The following is a 20,541-nucleotide window of genomic DNA, read 5'->3' as shown; positions in this document are numbered from 1 at the left end:
ATTAAGTATAGTAACAACTTATGAATTCAAACTAATATAAGAGTTTTAAATTAACATTTTTTATAACACCCTCTTATATAACATTATTATTTATTTTTTTCAAATTTAAACAAATAGCAATATTTTGAAACCTTAATAATTCTGATAAAAACAAAAGCAAATGTTTTAAACAAATAAAGAGCAAGTGCATGTGTTAAAGAAACTTGATAAAACTCTAGGTATAAAAATCTTACTATAAAGAAGTTTTAAATAAAATGAGTGGAACTTTGAACAACTCACAAAATTTGTCTGAAAACAGCAGTTTTACACAGTCGAACTGTGGAACTATTTGCTCTGAAGATGAGGAATCAGAGGTAAAAATTTTAATGTTAAATTTGATTACACAATTTTTATATACTATATATTTGTAATTTGCACAAGTATTTAAAAAAACTATTTGTAAAGTTTAGATTATTTTGGTGGTCAAATAAATCAGCTTTTAAGTTAAAACTTTAAACATGTTAAAAAAATCTAGGAAGAATGGGAAGAACCAAAGTTGAAGTACACAAGAATGGGAAATGACCTCACAACAATATTGAAAGAAGACTATGCATCATGCATTGCATGCCATGAAAAAGTTTGTTATTAACAACATTGTTAATATTAAAATAAATATTTTGTATACAAAATAAATATTTGTTCTAGACAAGACCTCAAAAGGTATCCATAGTGTCGACTCAATAACCAAAAGGTTTTTTGTGCATCAGGTCCTAAAACCAAATATTTTGAGCATCCCTTTTTATTGTTCAATCAAGTATAAAATATACATTAAAATTTTTGTTTTTTAATCATAGATAGTTTGTAACACTTTTTTTCTAGTTTTATTATATAATTGATTTAATGCATCTAACCTTTCATTTATTGGTTGAAAATGATTTACATAGACCTAGTGATCTGCGGTATTCAGCCTTCTTTTGCTATGATCAGAACCCGTCTGGGTCCTAATAAAAACAATTCAGATTAGAACCCAGCCAGATATTGATTTAAAAATTAGAGGCTACATAGTGCATATTGATTGGCTGCATGTTAATTGATACATAGTAAATTTGCTTTCTTCCTTTTAAAACCCACCCATATCTATTATTTTTGTTTACTGATATAAATTTTAATTAATTTAATAAATAAGTTTTTTTTAGACTTTTTTCAATGTTTTGTAATAGGGTTTAGTAATCTCTCTTTTATATTGGTATGTTTCAGAATAAAAAGTTTTGAATTAAAAAAAAATATTTTTAATACTAAACAATAAGATAAATAAAAACAGTTGTAATTAAGTTATGAATAAGTTATGATCATGATTGCACTTTTGTTTTTTGAATAATCCTGCAGTTCATAAACAAATAGTTTTTTCATTGTGTTTAGTAGAGTTTATTATTTTCAAACATTGCACAGTGCATGAAACTTTGTGTATTTTTAATAAACTCAAGTGTAAAATTCCACTTTTTGTCTTTTATAAAGCTAAACTAAAACATAGCTTTTAGGTTGTTTTACACCAAATTACAACAATATCACCACAAAATTAGTTTTCTATCGTTTAATTTGTGTAATACTTTTGAATTTTATTCAGAGTTATTTTCAATTATTCTTTTTAGTATAATTTTTGTTTTTAAACTTTAAATTTTGCTTGAAAGCCTTATGTTGTCCACCCTTCTCCTATAACAAAGTTGTTTGAAATGCAAATAAGTAAACCAAAAATTTCATTCTTGAAATTTAATTTCATTTCCAAGCAGGACCATTAATCATAGGTTACAGGGTTGCCACTTTACCTGGAAACCTGGAAAAATCTGTAGTTTTAACAATTTTCACATGTTCAGTAGTAAAATTTCGATTTGTCTCAAAAAATCTATCATACAAATGAAAAATTATTGTCATCATCAAAAATTTTTTTCATTCATTTGGAAAACCTGAATTTTTTTTTGAAAAAACGAGTGGCAACCCTGTAGGTTATTAATGGGCAACCTTTGGTTAGTGGGATAAAACTTGGCCCACTAAGCAGGAGCCTCTGGCATGTTGAGTAAACTTTGTCTAAATAAAAATATGTGCAATACAAATAATATGAGCCTTTATATGACAATTTTGTTATTAATTTTGTTTTTTTACACTGAAACTTTTATTAAATGCTTATTTCAATACAATTTTGCGTTGAAAGATTAAAAAAATATATTACAACCTTCCAAAACTGTCAGATCCTGGTTTGTGGATTAGATAGCTCACTACCTAGGCCCTAAATTTTTCTATTAGAAATATCATTACTACTTGTTTTTAAATTAGAGCTGCAAGTATTTTTTAAAGAAACTTAACAAGTTTGCAAGTTCATTTAATTTCTAACCTGCTGTATAATTAAATATGCTCAAAAAAAACACAGTGTTTAAGATGAATAAATTTATTCAAACGGTAGAATAGACCAGAGACAATGCATGATGACATCATAGTGGGTGAAGATCTATTCAAACTACTTTCAGTGTTATTTTATTTTTATATATTGAAAAACTACAGCTATGTTGAAACAGTGGAAAATGTTAAAATGGAATGTTTAATGTTTGATGCACAATTGTAGTTAAGGTAGTTTATGTTGTGCAGTACCCAATTTGAAGCCATCACTTATTGTCACTGGTACATAGATAATTTTAAATTTTTTATTGCTTATCAACAGTTTTGAACATGTTTTATACAAGTTAGTTAACAAAATATTTTTTCATGAAATATTTTTATTTTTTTCAAATAAAAATGAAAGTTTTCGAAATTTAGCTTTAAAGTTTAGTTTTCAAAAGTATTAATTATTTATAAATACATCCATCCAGGGTGGCCACTAAACCTGGATTTCTAAAAAAATCTAAAATTTGAGAAATTAAAAAAAAACCTGGAATTTTAAACTATGTTTACATGTTTAGTAGGGAAATTTTGATTTGACGCAAAACATCTATCATATAGATAAAAATTTTTGTCATCACTAAATTTTTTTTCGAACACATTTGAAGTAGCTTTACTTTTCAGTGCTTTTATACTATTCAACACAGTTTTTCATTTAAATTTAAATTCAAACTTAAAATAGACTCAAAAACGTGTTTTTCATAAACCTATGAGAAATTTTTAAAAACCAGTGGCCACCCTGTACACCATAAAACTTTTTTGAGTTTTTAAAACTGAGAAATCTGTTTTTGATACTATTTATTTTAAAGTTAAAAAATAAATAAAGCTTCTTAGTTTTGTTAAAAAAGAGTTTAAATCTTTAAAACAAATTTTGATTAATTATAGATTTTAAGTATACTTTTATATTATATTGCAGTTTGTGGCACTTGGAACACATCTAGGAGCTGTTCATGTTTTAGACCACGAAGGAAATAGAATCAGAGAGAAGCTTTTTGAAAAAGTGAGTTATCTACTTAATGTTTGTATGTGAGCTTTGTTGGAAGTTCCAACTTTATTACAAACAAAATAAATTGTAATGCTGTTCGATTTCACAGTCCATAATGAATAAAAAGACAATTTTTTACTATTACCTTCAGTCTATTAATCAAAATGTTTTAAAGTAATAAAATACTTATTCAAATAAAAACAAAATAATTTTATAGACTTTTAATATATATTGATATTAAAAAATAAAAATTTAAATAATTTTTTTGACCATTTTTGTTTAGTTTCAATTTAGTTACTTTGCCATATTAAAATTTAATGTGCTTTATCAATAAAAATATAGATAAAAACAACTTTAAAAATGTTTTTCAAAGCAAGTAAATTTTTTCCCGCTACAGCATCGTGCAAGTGTGACCAGTATAACAATGGACGTGAGCGGGGAATATGTAGCTAGTTCATCCGATGACGGGGTCGTTTACATATCAGGCCTTTACACCGACGAGCACAATGTCAAGTTGCAAGTCAACAGGCCAATTAAAGTGCGATTGTTGTTTGTATGCTCACATATAATTGTTTCAAGTATCATATCAAAAAATTGCTCTGTTTTATAATAAACAGCTATAAAGATTAAAGTTAAGCTTTTGAAAAGGTTGACATAAAGTTTCTAAAGTCAAACATTGCATAGGCTTTAAGTTTGCACATAGCAATTTTTTTAATATGATGATATCAATTAACAAAATAAAGTTTGAAAAAATAAAGTAACCTATGTATGTGTTGAAATTAGTATTAGTAAATAGTAAAAGTAACTTTTTCAATTTATTTTTTTTATAAATTTATTCTGTTAAACTTGATTTTTTTTAAACGTTCAAGTATGCAATTTTAAATACTTCTTAAAATGTAGCATGAATTTTAATAAAAATATATATTTGAGTTTGGTAAAAAATATCTAAAATACTGGTAAACTAATTGAAAAGGAATATATTTTGACAAGCAAATGATAGCATGAATCATGAATAAGTCAAGATACATATGTAGCCTAATTTCAAGTATTTCAGAATATTTACTTGATTTTATAGAAATCCCTTTAGTAAAAGCTTACCATGTTTGCTTGTAACAGATGATTTTGAAACTTTTTTATATACTGATCAGTCTGGAAAATTTAATATTTTGTTGTTTTTGATTTAAACTTGTTGTTTTTATAACAACATTTTATTTTTAATATTTAGTTAAAATTGTGCACTTGTTTTACTTTACATATAAATACATATTAATCTTAAGCAATTTAATTACTATGTAGTACTAATAAAAAAATCTGAACTAGAAGATAGCTACTTTTCGAAATGTAGCTAATATTGCTTATTAACTTTATAATAGATATTGGTCATTGATTAGTTTTAATTTTATTGCTGTCTTTTTTATGGTATCTATTAGTTGTTATTTTCAACTTAAAGTACCGTTACTCGTTCAACTAATTAATACAATATTGCTTATTACTGCTATGCAATTAAAATGAAGCTTTGAGTATTTCAAATTTTAAATGATAAACTAACAAAAAAATTGTAATTTTATTCCTACAATGATAAAATAAAAGCTTTATTTGTTGTTACTATTAATGTTAAATTGTTATGTTTAAAGTCTGGGAAATTTTAAATTTTAAAAAAGACAAAAAAACACATGATCATGTCATTCAATGTCTCTTAGACTTAAAACTTACCTAACACTTCGTAAAAACTATGTGTATGCTTTTATTTATGTACACTTGACCTAAATACAAATAATATAACAGTAGACTCTACAACAGGGTTTCCCAAGCTTTTTTTAAAAAGCCGCCTTTAAAGAAATTAAAAAAACTATGGTCCCCTCTAACAAGATTACTCAAAATATTTTTATTAAAAACGCCTCAGACTTTTTTTTTTGCTCTTCATCATCAACTCCAGAATATCTAGTGTAAGTTTCAAATTGTGGCCTTGTGGCCCCCTATGTATCCTAAATTTTTCCATAATATCTAGTACAAGTTTTAAAACTACCATTAAAAAGACATAAGGTTTTTTATCACTTCATCATCAACTCCAGAATATCTAGTGTAAGTTTCAAATTATGACATCATGGCCCCCTGTGGCTCCTTTGCTGCTCATGGCCCCCAGTGATAAAATAAAGCTTATAAAGTCATTGCTAGGTTTTTGTTAAATTGTGAGAGTTTTTGAATTTTAGAAGTATAAAAATGATATATCACCCATGTCATACATGAGAAAATATTCTTAAACTTAAAAAGACCTGTTTAACCATTAAAAAAAACTACACCTTTTATATATCTATTAAAACCTTTTATATATCTATAATTAGTTCTACTAGTTTTAAAGTTCACTGATGAAAGACTGTTGTCCGAAATAAATTTGAACAAAATGTTGCAATAAACTGGTAGATTTTTAAACCATCGTTTATTTATTTTTTGTAATATATCAACAACCAAACAATGTTCAACAGTCGATAGCGTTGGATCCGGACTTCGCGCGCAGCTCGTCCAAGATGTTCGTGTTCGGCACGGAGAAGCTGGTGATGTCGGAGAAGTCGTGGATGAGGGGGCACAAGCAGGTGGTGCTGCACCAGGGGGAGGGGGCGGTGAGGAAGGTCAAGTGGAGGGGGAGCCTGATCGCGTGGGCGAACGAGAATGTTTGTTTTTGATATTAACTTTTTTTTTAAGTTGTTTGTTTTAATAATTTTTGTTTCCAGTTTTTTTTTTAATAGAGAGTTTACATTTAATTAAAAACTTTTTTACAAAAAATATAATTTTTCGAGAATGTTTGTTTTTAAAGTTGTTGTTTGTTTTAATAAGTTTTTTTAAATTTTTTTAAAGAGACTTTACACTTGATTGAAAGCTTGTTTAAGAAAAATATTGATGTTTTTTATCTGTATAACAATATAATTTTTTATGTATGTTCACTTAAAAAACGGAAATATTTTTTTTTGTTATGTGACAAAATAGTATTTGTTTTTTATTTAAAATTGTTAACTACTTCAAAGATTTAACAAAGCTTAACTTGAAAACAAATATTTTCCAAGTCTATAATCTCTAATTTGATATATTAAATATTGTTCAAAAATTAAACAGATGAAAATTAATATTCAAAACTAATTAAAATCTACTCAAGAGTCTGATTTAAAAAAGAGTTGAGAAACTTGCAGTAAGCATTTAAAGCAAGAGGGATTTTAGGATTTTTATCTGAGCTAGTTACAATCATTTTCATGTTACAAACGCAGTAAATATCACAGTCTTCAATTTAGCAAGGTTGTACAGCTATATAATTTATCACCTCAAAAAAACTCAAGTATTATTTACTATTTTTTCTTAATACAAACTATCTATGCTGCCAGTATAAGAGCAAAAAAACCCTAGACTATAAAAGTTTGTTTTATTCATGCAAACTTTTTTTTTAACATACTTGTTGAAGATTAATAAAATAATAAGATTTTATAAATTTATAGACATTGAAGATGTACATCATGTATTTAAGCTTTTTATTAAACTAAACGTAGCCCATATGGTACCTGCTGTGAGCAATTTTTAGTAAATTTCGTAATTTGATATTAACTTTTTAAAATGCTTTTTATGTCTCCAAATAAACTTAGTTGTATTTCTAACTTTCTTAAAACATTAAAGAAACTTTAGTAAGTTGCACAAATTGTTAAGTACATTTTATACTTTTCTTATGTAATTAGTCTTATTGTAATTAGATTTGTGTTATGTATGTATATTTTTCTTATATTTCTTATTATTTGTAGGGAGTGAAGTTGTATTTATAGTTATTTTTACACAATTAAACTTTAAACCAATTCAATAATTTGCTCCTACTCTCCTTAATCAGTAAATGACGCGTAGGAGAAAAAAAAAAACTTATGTGTTTAAACATTTTATTAACAGTGAAAAATCTGAAACAAAAAAATGTATAGACACAAACACATTGGCATTATAAAAGTTTACAAAATGAGTTCAACTACTTGCAGGGAGTGAAGTTGTACGACACGAAGCAGAAGCGCAGGATCCAGCACATTCCCCGATCGGGCACCATCTCAGACGCCTCCACCGTGTACAGCGGTACGTCATTAAGAACCACCATGACCAAACCCAACATGACGTCGCAAAAGGACGTGATGACGTGCGATGACGTCATCAGGAGCGAGGTGGGGCCGCCCCACATCGCGTGGAAGGATGACGTCACTTTATTGATCGGGTGGGCGTACGACATTAAAGTTGGTTATATGCATTTGCTTTTTTAATAGAATTTTACTGTATAAAGTAAAGTGTGGACACTTTAAATAATTAATAGACAAAATCAATTTTTTTTATAATTTAAAGTTAGTATGTTTGTTTGATTTTTTACTAAGATTAATTTGGAAATTGAAAGTAAGTAATTTAGTTATTTATAAAATATTTCAACGTTTTATATTATTTTTTTGTTCAATGTTTAAGGAGACTTAGCAATTCATTCTCGTAACTAGTTTTAGCTTTCTCAAAGGAAAGAAAAATGCGATTTTAATAAATGCCCTATAACCTCCCATCTAAACTTTTAAACCAATGTACTTTGGATTTATTCGCGTATGCAAAAACATCTAATAAAGTTTATTTTTATTTTTCAAATGTAATACATTTGTTTTAAGTAGAAAAAAACGTTACTTAAGGAAAGTTTAACCAGACTATATTTTTTCAACTTTTGACATGATGCCATGATTTTATATATTTTTTATTTTATATAACTACAAACCTTTTCTTATTTTGATTAAAACTTTTGAGTTAATTTTTGAACGTTTATTCTTTCTTTATTATTTTATTTATGTTTTTTATTCTATTTCAAAAACTCTTTTATAACATTACCTATTGATTTTAATTTAGTAAAATCTATTGATTTTATTTTAAAATAAATAATCAAGATTAGTTTGCAAATAGTTTGTCTTCTCCACTATTTCTTTACTTTATAGTTTTATATAATTTTTCAAAAATTATGGAGCACTTTTACTGTTTTTAAAAATTTTATTTCAATAACTTCTTAAAGATTGTTTATAAATTGTTCTAAAGTATACTATCTAAAGAAACTAGCAGTATTTTTTGTTTGATATTTAAATTTAACTGTAGTAATAAAAATTATTTAATTGTGCTTTAGTAAAAAGAACTTGTAGTGAAGTCAAATTGTTTATTGATTTTTTGGTTAAATTAAAAAAATAAACTTTTGAATGTTTATCTTATTTAGTATTTCAAGTATGTGTGTTCTAGTTGTAATCGTATTTTTAGCAAATAAATTATAATGATAATTTAATTACTATCCAGGTATGTAAAATTCGTGAAAGACAAAGTCGCAGTGATCTGAGAGTGAAAACCAAATACTGTGTCATAGGTTAATTTTGATTTGTACTTAGTATTAATTTATACTGTAACAATATAAAACGTGTATTTTTACAGTAATAAAATAAACTCACTGCTGTTATGTGGTATATTTTCTTTACCAAACATAAAATTTAAGTGTTAATAAAACTTTTAATGTTTTTGTTTATTGTCTGCTTAATCATCATTAAACTAATTTTAATAAAATGTTTTCTTAAATGTTTAAAGTGTGTAACAACTAAAAGGTTTTTTGAAAATAAAAGTATCTAACTAGTAGAAAATATATTTTCTTATATGAACTACATTTTTATCATTGAATAATAAGAACTTAAAAATCTTCATGCAAACATTTTATTATGAGATTTTTAAATTTTATAAATAAAGTTTTTTTTTGAAATAAACGAAATCTTCAATATCTTTAATTTTTTAGGTATATCATAGAATGAAACAAAACTTGATTGTTGTTCCATAAATTATTTTATAATTTATTAAAAAATTGTTCTTATACAAGATAAACTTAAGTTTATTGAAGAATAAATGTCTGTTTTTTGATTAAAAACTCTTGAAATAATCTTAAATCAAAAACTACTTAATTGAATTTTTTTTTCTTTGTCTGAAAGAATTTAATGGTTTTTTTTTGCTTATTCAACTGTGTATTTTTATTTAAGAATGTATAACAGTATTTTTTTCATTAAAAATAGAAACTTTTTTATAATGAAAGAAAGTATATGTGAAGTAATTAGGAAAACAGTTTCATCAAATATAAAATCTTTATTCTGAAAACCTTGTGAAAAAGCTTTAGACAAAAGTATCACAAAAGTTTAATAAAGCGTCAAATAAAACCTTGTTAGTTTCAAGTAAAACCTTTTAAGAGGTGTTAGTTTAACTGAAAAATATACATACACTAATTTGGAATTTTCAACAGAAAGCAACTTCCAAGTGGATTTTTTGTGCTGCGGAATAGCGCCACTTGGTGACCAGATAATCGCGTTCGCCTACGTCAATAACCAATCCGAAGAAGAAGACAGCGATGGTGGCACCGTCGCCAGTTACATACCTGGTATATATTCACCTGTTTGTTGTCGAAATTGTTTATTTGATTTGAAATCTTTGTAACGATTTAATAAAATTAAAAACAGTGTTTGGAACTACTTTAGAAATTACTTGAGTAAATTAACATTTACTTATTGCCCAATATTGTTTTATACTGTTAAGTATAAACTTTCAAAATTGTGTTTTTTGTTACTTCTAAAGTTTTTGTTAACTCCATTCTTAGTTTACTTTGTTCGTGAAACTCTAAGAACAATGCTCATCAATTAGAAAAGGAAGACTCCACGGAAGCGTTAGAGTCCATAAGACCTCAGTTGAGGATAGTAGAGAAGAATCAGATAGACAAGAGCAAATATGACGAATTATCTTCAGAGTCACTCACCATAAACGGGTTTGAAAACTGCAGATGCGCCGATTACAGTTTAGGTATCTAATTGTTGATTTAAGAACATATTTAGGTATTTTATAGTTGGTATTTTTTTGTTTTTAAAACTACTTTGAATTAATTTTGAATTCTAGCTTCACTGTTTTGTTTTTTTCATGTCTTTAAAACATTTAAAGCAAGGAAATTTTAAAAGATAAAAGACGTTAAACAAAATATTATTATTATACTTGTAAGCATTTTACAGTTTCTAAAGATATTGATATTGATATTTCTACTCTTCTTATTTTTCTTTGCTGTAAGCCAAAATTTTTGCAAGTCTTAAGCAAAAACAAGCTATACAAGTGAATTGATTGACTTTTAAACTCATTTTTATTTAGGACGAACGTTTTCAAAACAGAGTTCAGCAGCAGCGAGTTTTTGGTCGTTTCGCCCAAAGACGTGATAATAGCCAGGAGGAGGGACGAAGACGATCACGTGACCTGGCTGCTATCAACCAATCAGCATCGAGCTGCCATGGGAGCAGTGAAAGTTCTCGGTAAGAGACTGAAGAAGCACACACTGACTGTTAGTTTGAATTTGAAAATATTGCTGAGTGAAGTTTTTTGTAAACAAAGTTACAATATTCGTAATGAGTCGCAGTAACTTCATACTTCAGATATTTTTTCTAACGCAATCAAATAATTACAATAAGTAAATAATGAATTAGGTCAGTTATTAACTCATAATTTTGATAGTTTTTAAAATTTCTAGAACTACGACACTGAATCTTAGCTGGGAATGAAACTAATATTTTTGAGTGATTTTTAATGGTAGTATAATAAAACGATTTAAAGGTTAAGCTTTTAAATAATAATATCTTCTTTAAATAGTTTTTCAAATTTATTGAAACTCTGTTTTTTGTAATTAAATTAACTGTAATTGGGCTCAATATTTATAACAAACTAGATTAAGTTATTAAATAAAGTTTTCGGTTATTTTTATATCAGTTTGAATAACTTCTTTAATTCATTTACTAAAACTCTTGCAGTTTTTTGTAGCTAAGTATATGTAGTTTTATATGAATAAAACTAATAATAAACCTTGGGTTGAAATTAATAACTTTTCACAGGAAGTAGGTCTTCAGTATTTGTCGCATCTACTTCAAAGGAACAAATTTGTAGAAGCCGCAGAAAACTGCCCGGAAATACTGGGAAAAAACATTTCACTCTGGGAAGAAACTGTTTGTTTATTTTGTATTTTGACAAGCTGTTGAAATTTTTGCATGTTCAAATTTTTATTAATTCTAAACAGTTCAAAGCGCTTTTTAGAATATGTTGTACATTATGCACTAAATTATCTATTGAATGTGTCTTAAACTAACAAATAGTTATAAAAAACAACATAAAAAGTAGTAAATATATTAAGGGCATTGGGGGGGGGTCCGACATTTTTTTCACTAAATATAACATATGATCTTAAATGAAAGCTTGAAGTACAATCTACAGTCCTGTTTTTATAGAGTTAAAAATCTTATTTAAATTTTGAAATATTGTAATTTTAATAAAATTTTTCTGATACAAACGTATGGACCGCAAATTTTTCAGGGTCAATTTTCTCGGAAATTTTAAAAATCACTAAAAATCTATCTTCTTATTTATTTTTTGAGCTAGAGACCTCAAACTTCTAGGAAACGTTCCTTTTATAGTTTAAAAGACTTTGAATGTTGGAATTTAAAAAATTTTGAAAAATAAAAATTTTAGATAAAAAAACAAAAAAATAGGTGGTTTTTTTTTTTTTTTAATTTTATTTTTCAAAATTAAAAAATTCCTGCATTCAATATTTTTAAAATTTAATAATACACTTTCTGTGAAAATTTGAACAAGATTGGTTGAAAATGAAGGAGAAGATAGATTTTTAGTGAAATGGTCTTTTTTTTTGCGTTTTTAGTTTGCGCCTTCCATAAGGAACCTATTGAGGTCACCAAATTTGATCGCTCATATTTCGAATTTTTTTTTGAATTTTTTCAAGTGGTTAAAATGTCTGATAGCTCAGATAAAACTCTATAAAATAAGACCAACTTGTTAAAATCAAGGTGGAGCCCCCCTATGCCCTTAATGTTGTACTAAATAAATGTTTTTCTAAAAACATATAAAACTATGAGCCAATGATTTTTTAATTCAAATCCTAGCAAAGCCAGTTCGCTGGGATATATAATAAAAACAGTTTCCACAGTACTATTCTTTATTAAACTAACATATGCTTCTCTGTGTTTAACTTGTTTAATTTAGGGAATTGTATGTGAATTCAATAAAGAAAATTACTGTGCACATGGTTTTCCAATGAGTAATAAACTAAAGAAAACTCTGTGTTGATCTACAAAGTTGTCCAAATGTAAGCTTATTTACTTGGAAGAAAACCAAAACATAATTTCTTTGTGACATCACAGATAGATGAGTTCAGCAAAGCAGGTCAGATCGGTGTGATTGCGCCTCACATCCCGTGCGGGGATTTCCTTCTGAAAAGTTCAAGTTACGACAGAGTTTTGGGGGACTTGCTTGAAAGCAACCACCAGGTACTTTTCATTGAAGTTTTTATACTGTAAGAGCTATAACCGCTTTCAGGTTTATAAGTTTTCAACAGTGTTAAATTACAACAGGCGTTTAAAGAAAGTTGATGTTTATAAAAAGAACTCAAAGGTTTAGTTGACAAAAAAAACGTAGAAATTAGAAATGAAAAAACAGAACTGTTTAAATCTGATTATGTAAAATCTAAGTTACTCAAATGATTCAAAAAAAAATAAATATAAAAAATTCACAGGATTTCGTCACTTTACTCGAATCGTGGCCACCAAAGGTGTTCAGCATCTCCGACATGATAAAAAAGCTCCTCAAGTATCTCACTGAAAATGGAAGAAACGAGATGTTGATGGCTTCGCTTGCTAAATTGTGAGTAGTTTCATAAACAGCCAACAGTAGTAAAACAGTAAACTTTTTGAAAAAATAAGTTTTTTATTTAAAATGTTACATTAAGACGATATGTCAATAATGTTCACCTTTGCACAGTAGTGTGCATAGAAATCGTTTTATTGTAAAAAGAGCATTATTATTTTGTTAAGTGATTTTTTAGTACTTTTACTTGAAATTTATTTTCTTTGAGTCTATTTTAAATCTTTTTTAAAGTAGTTTAGCTTATTCTACTTTAAACTACCTTAGAAATTGCTGTAAGCATGTAATTTTATTAAAATAATTTGAAGCAATCAGCTAAAAAGATTATGTAATATTTTAGTAAGCTTGTTGTTAATGATATAATTTATTAGGTACGCATTAGACCAGCAATATGACAAGTCATTAAAGCTCTACCTAAGGTTGAAGCATCCTGGAACATTTGAACTGATAAGAAAGCACAATTTGTATAAAGCCCTCAAAGTTTGTTGCATTTTCATAACTATATTTTACATTTATAATTTAAGTTTTCAAAATTAATTTATTAAAAAACCATGTGTTTTGTTTATAGATGTTGTCTGTGTTAAAAACTTTGATTTTGTATTCAATACAAGTTTTTAAAGCTTTTCAAAATGATAATTTATGTAGTTTTTATTATCGTAAATGATATATATTTTTTGTCTATTAATAGATACAGTTTTGATGTTTTTTTCGAGGTATAATAATATTAAATTTTAACAGTTCTACAATAAAATTAAAAACAAAACACCATTAACTTAACATTGGTAATGTAAGATGAATTTACCATTTTTGTATACCTCTTTTAAAATTTGTTATTATACATTCCATTAGTCAAATTAAAATTCTGTTTGGTATTTAAAAATCGCATTTCAAAAAAATGTTTAAAAATACCCCAAAACACAAGTTAAAAAATTTAAAAATACTTAAGTAACTAACCTACTTTTGGTGCCATACTTATTTTTTTCTTTTTGCGTTAGCTTCTTTTACTTGAGTAATATATTTTTTATTGAAAAAAACTATATGTAATTATTGTACAGCTTTCGATAAAAACACTAACCCTTATACTGATGTTTTCTGTTTATTTATCACACTTAAATTAAATATTTAGAAATTTTGAGATTTACTTTATCTAGTTTAATACTTATTATTTTTTGATTTAAGTGTTTTTAACAATGTTTTATTTCCAGGATCACATACTAGACTTGATGAACTTAGACACGGAGAAAGCAATTGACTTGTTACTAGACAATATTGATCATATACATGTAAGTTTCTACCATTACTATCACTAACTTAAAATATTACAAATAAGTGTTGTACAACATATGAAAAGCTTGTTTGGATATCAATTTAATTTCACTAAATTACTTTAGGTTTAGCACGTTTTTTTGTTTTTTTTACTGTTTATAAAAAGTCTAAAAACTTATACAAAATAAAAAAAAACGATTACATTTTCCTGATAACTTATAAAAGATTGAAAATCTTTATTAGAAAGTAGACTCTAGTTATTAAAAAAATTGTTTACAGATAGACAAAGTGGTGTCGACGTTAGAATCAAAACCAAGTTATCAACATAAGGTATTTGTTGTGTTTTTTTGTTTTATTGTTATTGTATTTTCAGTAAGAAAACTTTCATGTTTTATGAATGTATTTCTTTCTTATTTTATCAACCTAAAGCTCAAACAATTTATTTAAAAAAACATTTGTTTATTTAAACAGCTTAAAGACTTTTTTCTTAAATATTTAATTTTTTATGGTTATATAACTACAACTGAGAGTATTAAGTTAACATTTTTATACTACTTTTTTAATATGGTATATCTTTTTAAACATTTTACTAAGTTTTTTAACATCTAATATATAAGTTTTTAGTAACAGAAAACATACATTTAAATACTTGTTTTAGTATTATATAATCCAAATTGCAAGTGGGAAAATTAAATTAACATTGAATAAGTTACTAAAAATAAAGAGTTTAAAGCAAGATATTTTTATCATTTCAACAACTAATAAACTAATCGTTGTTAAACTATTTACAAGAGATGTTTGACTAATAGGGAACAAATGGCTTGTATGAAGTGTATAGATCTTATAGGTGATTTAAAATACTAATCTTATAGTTTAAACTTATTAAGTTAAATTGTTGTATATTGTAGTTTCAATTTGGTTGAATCAAGTTTTGTTTTAAACTTTAAATTGATTCTGTATTTTAATTATAAATTATTTTGAAAGCAATCATTATAATCAAGTTTAATCGTGTAGAATTTTTACACAGTACTAAATTGTTTCTTAATCTGTAAAGCCAAGGGTACACGTTCTAAGCAAAGTTGTTCGAACTACCATTTAAACAAGTTGTAGATTATTTTAGGAAGGGAAAAATTTACTAAATAAAGTTCTTTACGGACCATTTTATTTAAAAAAAAGTGCATAAGTATGGTAGCACAGTTAACTCACAGGCAAAAAATGAACACACTTGTAAAACTTTATCATAAAAAAGCTTGAGCAGCTTGGTTCTATATTAGTGCATTTTTTAGCTAAAAAGTAAGTCACGGTCTCCAGTTTGCTTACCCCTGATATAAACTAAATTAGCAATAGCTGTTTTTAGTGAAGTATCATTAGCACACAATTTAAATGTGTGAACCTCACAACAGTACCTGGGTGCCTTGTTCGCGAGAGACTCGGACCTGGGCCAAAACTACCACGGGCTTCAGGTCAGGCTGTACGCCGATTTTGACCGGAGCAAACTGCTGCCCTTCCTCAAATCGAGGTTGGTTTAGAAAATAAAAAAACATATGATAATTTGCTTGTGGCTAGTTTAAATAAAAGTTGTTAATAATGTTTTAGTAACCACGTTCCTCTGGAGGAAGCGTTGGAAATTTGCGAAGAAAGAAAGTTGGTTGACGAACAAGTTTTTTTGTTGAGTGAGTAAAATTGTAAAAAAAAATAGTTGTTTAGTTTAGTTTTTCTAGTATTACTGGTATTCATAGTTTTTAGTTTATATTTTACGTTAAATTAATTTAGTAACTCATTTAGAAACAAAATTTAACACTATAGTGATAAATGTTCAAAGTTCTTCTAAAAAACAGCCAATAAAGTTTGCAAACTTTGCCTCTTATGTTTTTATTCTATACATTTAATAAGTAAACCTCCCAGCCCAGTAGAGATGGCAACTGTAAACTTGAATAAATTGCTAGTATGGAAAAAAGTTTAGCACTTGAATTTCGTTTGCTAAGATAACAAGATAAGTTTAAAAGTAAAAATAACTGTTGCTATAACTGGTAATAATTTTTGTAAGTTGGTGTAAATAGATGTGTTTGATGCTCTCTTAAAAGAACCATTAACTACATGTGCATTTTTGTATTTTGTTTTTGTTGCTCAATTAACGTGTTATGAAATTTACGAGTTGTCGGACTTCAACTATCAAACATCTTGTGCAAGAAAACCCGATGAGTGAGGGATAATATTTTTCTAAAACTCATTTTTATAATCGCCCGTTTAATAATATGTACTAATCAGTTTTGAGCTGAAAGTGTTAAACTCTTTGTGCAAGTCGGCATGAGTACGGATTTCAAGTCAATTAAAAGTTGAATTAGTAAACAACGTACTAAAAATTGATTCTCCACGCAGGCCGCATGGGGAACGTGTCTCGCGCCCTCCAGCTGATCATAGACGAGGAGAACGACATCAGGAGGGCGGTGGAGTTCTGCAAGCAGACCAAGTACGACGACAGGTTGTGGGATGAGCTCATACTGAAGGCCACCAACAACCCCGGTTCGTAAGCTAGAACGTAATAATAAGCTGAATGTTGTTGTTGTACGTTTTTTCTTGGCTGTAAAATAAAATCATGAAACATAAAGTGTTTTTGAGCTAATCTAGTTTTTAGTAGTTTAAATGTTATAAAAGTGTTTGTATTATTTTAATAGAATAAGTTACTAACTTTAAATTAAATAAAGTTTACATAGAAATACAGTTCTAAGATTCAAATAAACTTCTTGAAAATTTTCTTAAAAGTATGATAAATAACAATACTTTATAAATTTGTTTAGTTGTAAGAATATTAAATAGTTTAATCGACTATATTAAGTTTAGATAAAAATTTTTATACTTTTTATTTTCCAGTTAAGCGATTTTATATAGAGTTTAACCTATAAAAAACTATTTAATTGATACAAAACTACTCATTAAAATTTAAGTTCACAGTGTTTTTTCATTCAGGTAAATATATAATATTGTAAAGAAAGTTTAGATAATTAGTATATAACACTTTATTAATACACATAATATCTGTGAACTTAGAAATAATCAAAATGTTTCAGAGTTCATCAGGTATTTGCTATTTAACATTGGAACCCACGTGGATCCCATAAAACTGATCAGAAAGATCCCGGTTGCCATGGAGATACCTGGGTTGAGAGACGCTTTGGTGCAGATATTTCAGGTTAAATAAAATTAATAAAAAATAGTTATGTAGTTTAAATTTTATTCTAGTATTCCGCAATGTGATTTTTTAAACATATGTAGAGTATGGTAAGAAAAAGAAAAAAAATCTTAAAATATGCTCAACTAATTTTGTATTATTTTTAAGCCTATAAACATTTTGTTTGTTCAGAACATTTATTTTAGTTTTTTTAGTATATTTATGTTTAATTACTTCGTTTTTAAACATAAAGTATTATGCTCAGTAATCGTTGAAGCGTAGTTTTTAAATATTATCAGAACTATTGATATGTATTTGAGTTTCATAAAGATACTTTATTTCTTTAAAACTCAATTGTCTTTTACAACAAGGTATTTTGATAGTATATAAGCAGCTGAAAAAAATTTAAGCTTTTGTAAAAACTTATTTTAGTATTTTTTTAATTCATTAAGTGGTTCAACAAATAAATAGTTACATATTAATTATGAAAATTTTGTTGACTTACAACAAAAATTTTTACAATGTACTTCAAAATTCAGGATTACCGATCTCAAACACAACTGACGATTCAATGCAAGAAGATCATTTCAAGCGACGTCGTATCTCTACTAAGAAAAGAAGTCAAACTTCGCAGGAAGGCACTGACAATGCATGGTAGGATTTTTCTCATTTTATTCAACAGTACGATTTAAGAGTTTTTATTTAAAAAGATATGTGAAAAATATTTATGTTTATTAATATTTTTTAAATAAGGTAATGCCTTTCAGGTTCGATTTCAAAATCCAAGTTAAAACATCTTAAGTTAGAAGTAAAATTTTTATTTTTTCCTACTTTCTCCAAATCACCAAAAATTAGTTTTCATATAAAGTTAAAACTCACTTAAAAAATTCAAGCTAACTATGGAAAAATTTTTGATAATTAATTTCTTAGTATAATAATTTTCCTTTTTACAGAAGACACAGTCGTAGAAGGGCATGGCGGCAGGAGTCCGTTTGATTACACAGGTAAAATAGTTTTTATATGTTTGCTTGAGAGTTTTAAATTATATTTTTTTACTTTTTTTAATACTACTTAATATTTATTGAAAAGTGAACCTTACTTCAACAGTGTATAAAACTTGCTAAGCAAAACTTAGTAAATCTTTGTTATAGAATAATGAAGCGTTTATTTAATATTTTTTTACACTCTTATCAAAACATTGAAACCATGGAACAAATTTGTTTAGTAAAAAGTTTTCATATTTTTTACTTTATTGGTACTTAGATTTACCTAGTTTTAAGATATGCTTTTTTCTCTTTTTCAATAGTTTAGAATTGTTGAGAAATCAGTTTACACTTGAAAATATTTTTTCTATTCATTTCCTTTGAAAATTATTTCAAGTTAAACTTTTTTAAACTTCTACCTTTTAGAATATAAAGTACTTATATTTGTCAACATAATTTTTTCGTGCATTACTTAGTGTAAACTACATCAAAAAATAACAAAATGTTTTAACAAAGTTAGTGGAAATAAATTGCGTTATTTGTATTTAAAAAAAGTTTTTTAGCATCTTAAGCTTAAATGGATAAAACCTGTAAACCCTTCTAAGTAAAAAACAAACAATTATTCTATTTATTTGTTTTGTTACTTAAGATTTTCAACATAGCTCATAATATTTAAGATGCTTTGTAAACAGGTCAAACCAGGATAACAAAGGCCACTCAAGTTTACTACTTCTATTTGTGCGGCCATGTCTTTGATGAAAGCTGTATTGAGGGTACAGACAAGGTATGTATTTTTAATAAAATAACTTACTGGAATGAGAATATTAGCTAAGTACAACTTTATTCTGTTTGAAGGCAAAATATTTATTTTTTCAATTGTTAAATTTCTACCTTTCAATTTATTTTTACTTTTTTAACATATGCTTGAGATTAAAGTGTTTAATTGATAACATTACAAATTAACGAAACTATGTTTTATTTGGAGTCTTAAAGAAAAAACCATTGTTACTTGCTACGTTTCTTTTTAAAACATTCTAAAAGTAGTTGGTAAACATTTTAGAATATTCTTATTCTTTCAAAAACATTTTTTTTCACAGACAACGTGTAGCGTGTGCCAGGGAAAAGTACGTCACCTGGTGTTGAGAAATTCGTCGTGACGTCATCAGATTTTAAGTTTAGTTTTTTATTTTCTTTCTGATCATTATATCGTTTGTGCAATCTTATTACTGTGTCGTTTTCATTACAAAATGTTTGCCTTAAAAGTCTTGGAGACAAATTTTAAGACTATAAATGTAATTTTTTGAAATTTTAATACTTATATGAGATTATTTTTAATTAAATGCAAAATGTTGTTCACAATAGCTAAATATAGAAAAAGATTTACTAGCTTATAAAGTTATTACAACATGTGTAAAAAAACAAAAGGTGTAAAAAATATTGCTGTTGTTACCTTTATTTTTACACAGTATGGAAAAATATGTAAGAAAAGTGCTTTGTATTAAACGCTTATAAATTGTATCTGTTTTTGTAGTTGTATAAGGACATGTGAACTTTTTATTTAATTGTAGTTATATATTTATATATATATGCCATTTAATCATTATGATCGAACTAAAAAAACTTAGTTTTAGTTTTGGTCTCAGCTCTCTTTAAAGTAATTGACTTATTCATGGAGCTTTTTAAAGGAAATGTTCTACTAATTAAAAAAAGTTAAACAAGTATTTTTTAAAAGTAAAATTAGTTGAAGAAAAAATTAAGACTTTTATAAATAAATATACAGTTGTAGATTTTTTTTATTTTAAACAAATTAATTTATTAGTTACTTGAAAACTTTTTTTGTGGTAAAGATTGAAAATTAATTTAATATATTTTAACCCCGTGTAATATAATTTAATTATTTTTGTATCTTTTATAAAAAAATTATAGTTTGGTTTTTGATTTTTTTATGAGTAATAAATTAAAACCATAAAATAATTAGATGTTTATTAAAGCTCATTTAA

The 20,541-nt window shown here is 26.4% G+C and overlaps 1 protein-coding gene across 1 annotated transcript; it reads left to right on the top strand.

The window, feature by feature from the left end:
• Nucleotides 1-216: 216 nt before the first annotated feature.
• Nucleotides 217-20,140, top strand: LOC145838428 (vacuolar protein sorting-associated protein 41 homolog). Its single transcript, XM_082946057.1, has 24 exons — nt 217-353; nt 515-616; nt 3,323-3,406; nt 3,789-3,929; nt 5,875-6,060; nt 7,393-7,638; nt 8,711-8,777; nt 9,690-9,824; nt 10,085-10,240; nt 10,597-10,763; nt 11,308-11,418; nt 12,625-12,750; nt 12,996-13,123; nt 13,495-13,603; nt 14,329-14,406; nt 14,669-14,719; nt 15,793-15,908; nt 15,986-16,062; nt 16,769-16,912; nt 17,458-17,579; nt 18,098-18,212; nt 18,512-18,562; nt 19,234-19,325; nt 19,639-20,140. Exons 1-24 carry the CDS (start codon nt 255-257, stop codon nt 19,696-19,698), a joined length of 2,763 nt encoding a protein of 920 aa, XP_082802183.1. The 5' UTR covers nt 217-254; the 3' UTR covers nt 19,699-20,140.
• The last annotated feature ends 401 nt before the right edge of the window (nt 20,141-20,541 follow it).

Source organism: Thalia democratica, chromosome 1 (assembly GCF_965202585.1).
Source record: "Thalia democratica chromosome 1, ktThaDemo2.hap1.1, whole genome shotgun sequence".
NCBI lineage: Eukaryota > Metazoa > Chordata > Thaliacea > Salpida > Salpidae > Thalia > Thalia democratica.
This window is presented reverse-complemented; position numbering and strand designations above follow the sequence as displayed.

Bases quoted from the DNA above. Each gene is read 5' to 3' on its own strand.
- LOC145838428 (XM_082946057.1), top strand. From the start codon at position 255: ATGAGTGGAACTTTGAACAACTCACAAAATTTGTCTGAAAACAGCAGT. The intron at 10,764-11,307 runs GTTAGTTTGAAT...AACTTTTCACAG, and splicing joins TGAAGAAGCACACACTGACT to GAAGTAGGTCTTCAGTATTT. The intron at 14,407-14,668 runs GTAAGTTTCTAC...AATTGTTTACAG, and splicing joins ACAATATTGATCATATACAT to ATAGACAAAGTGGTGTCGAC.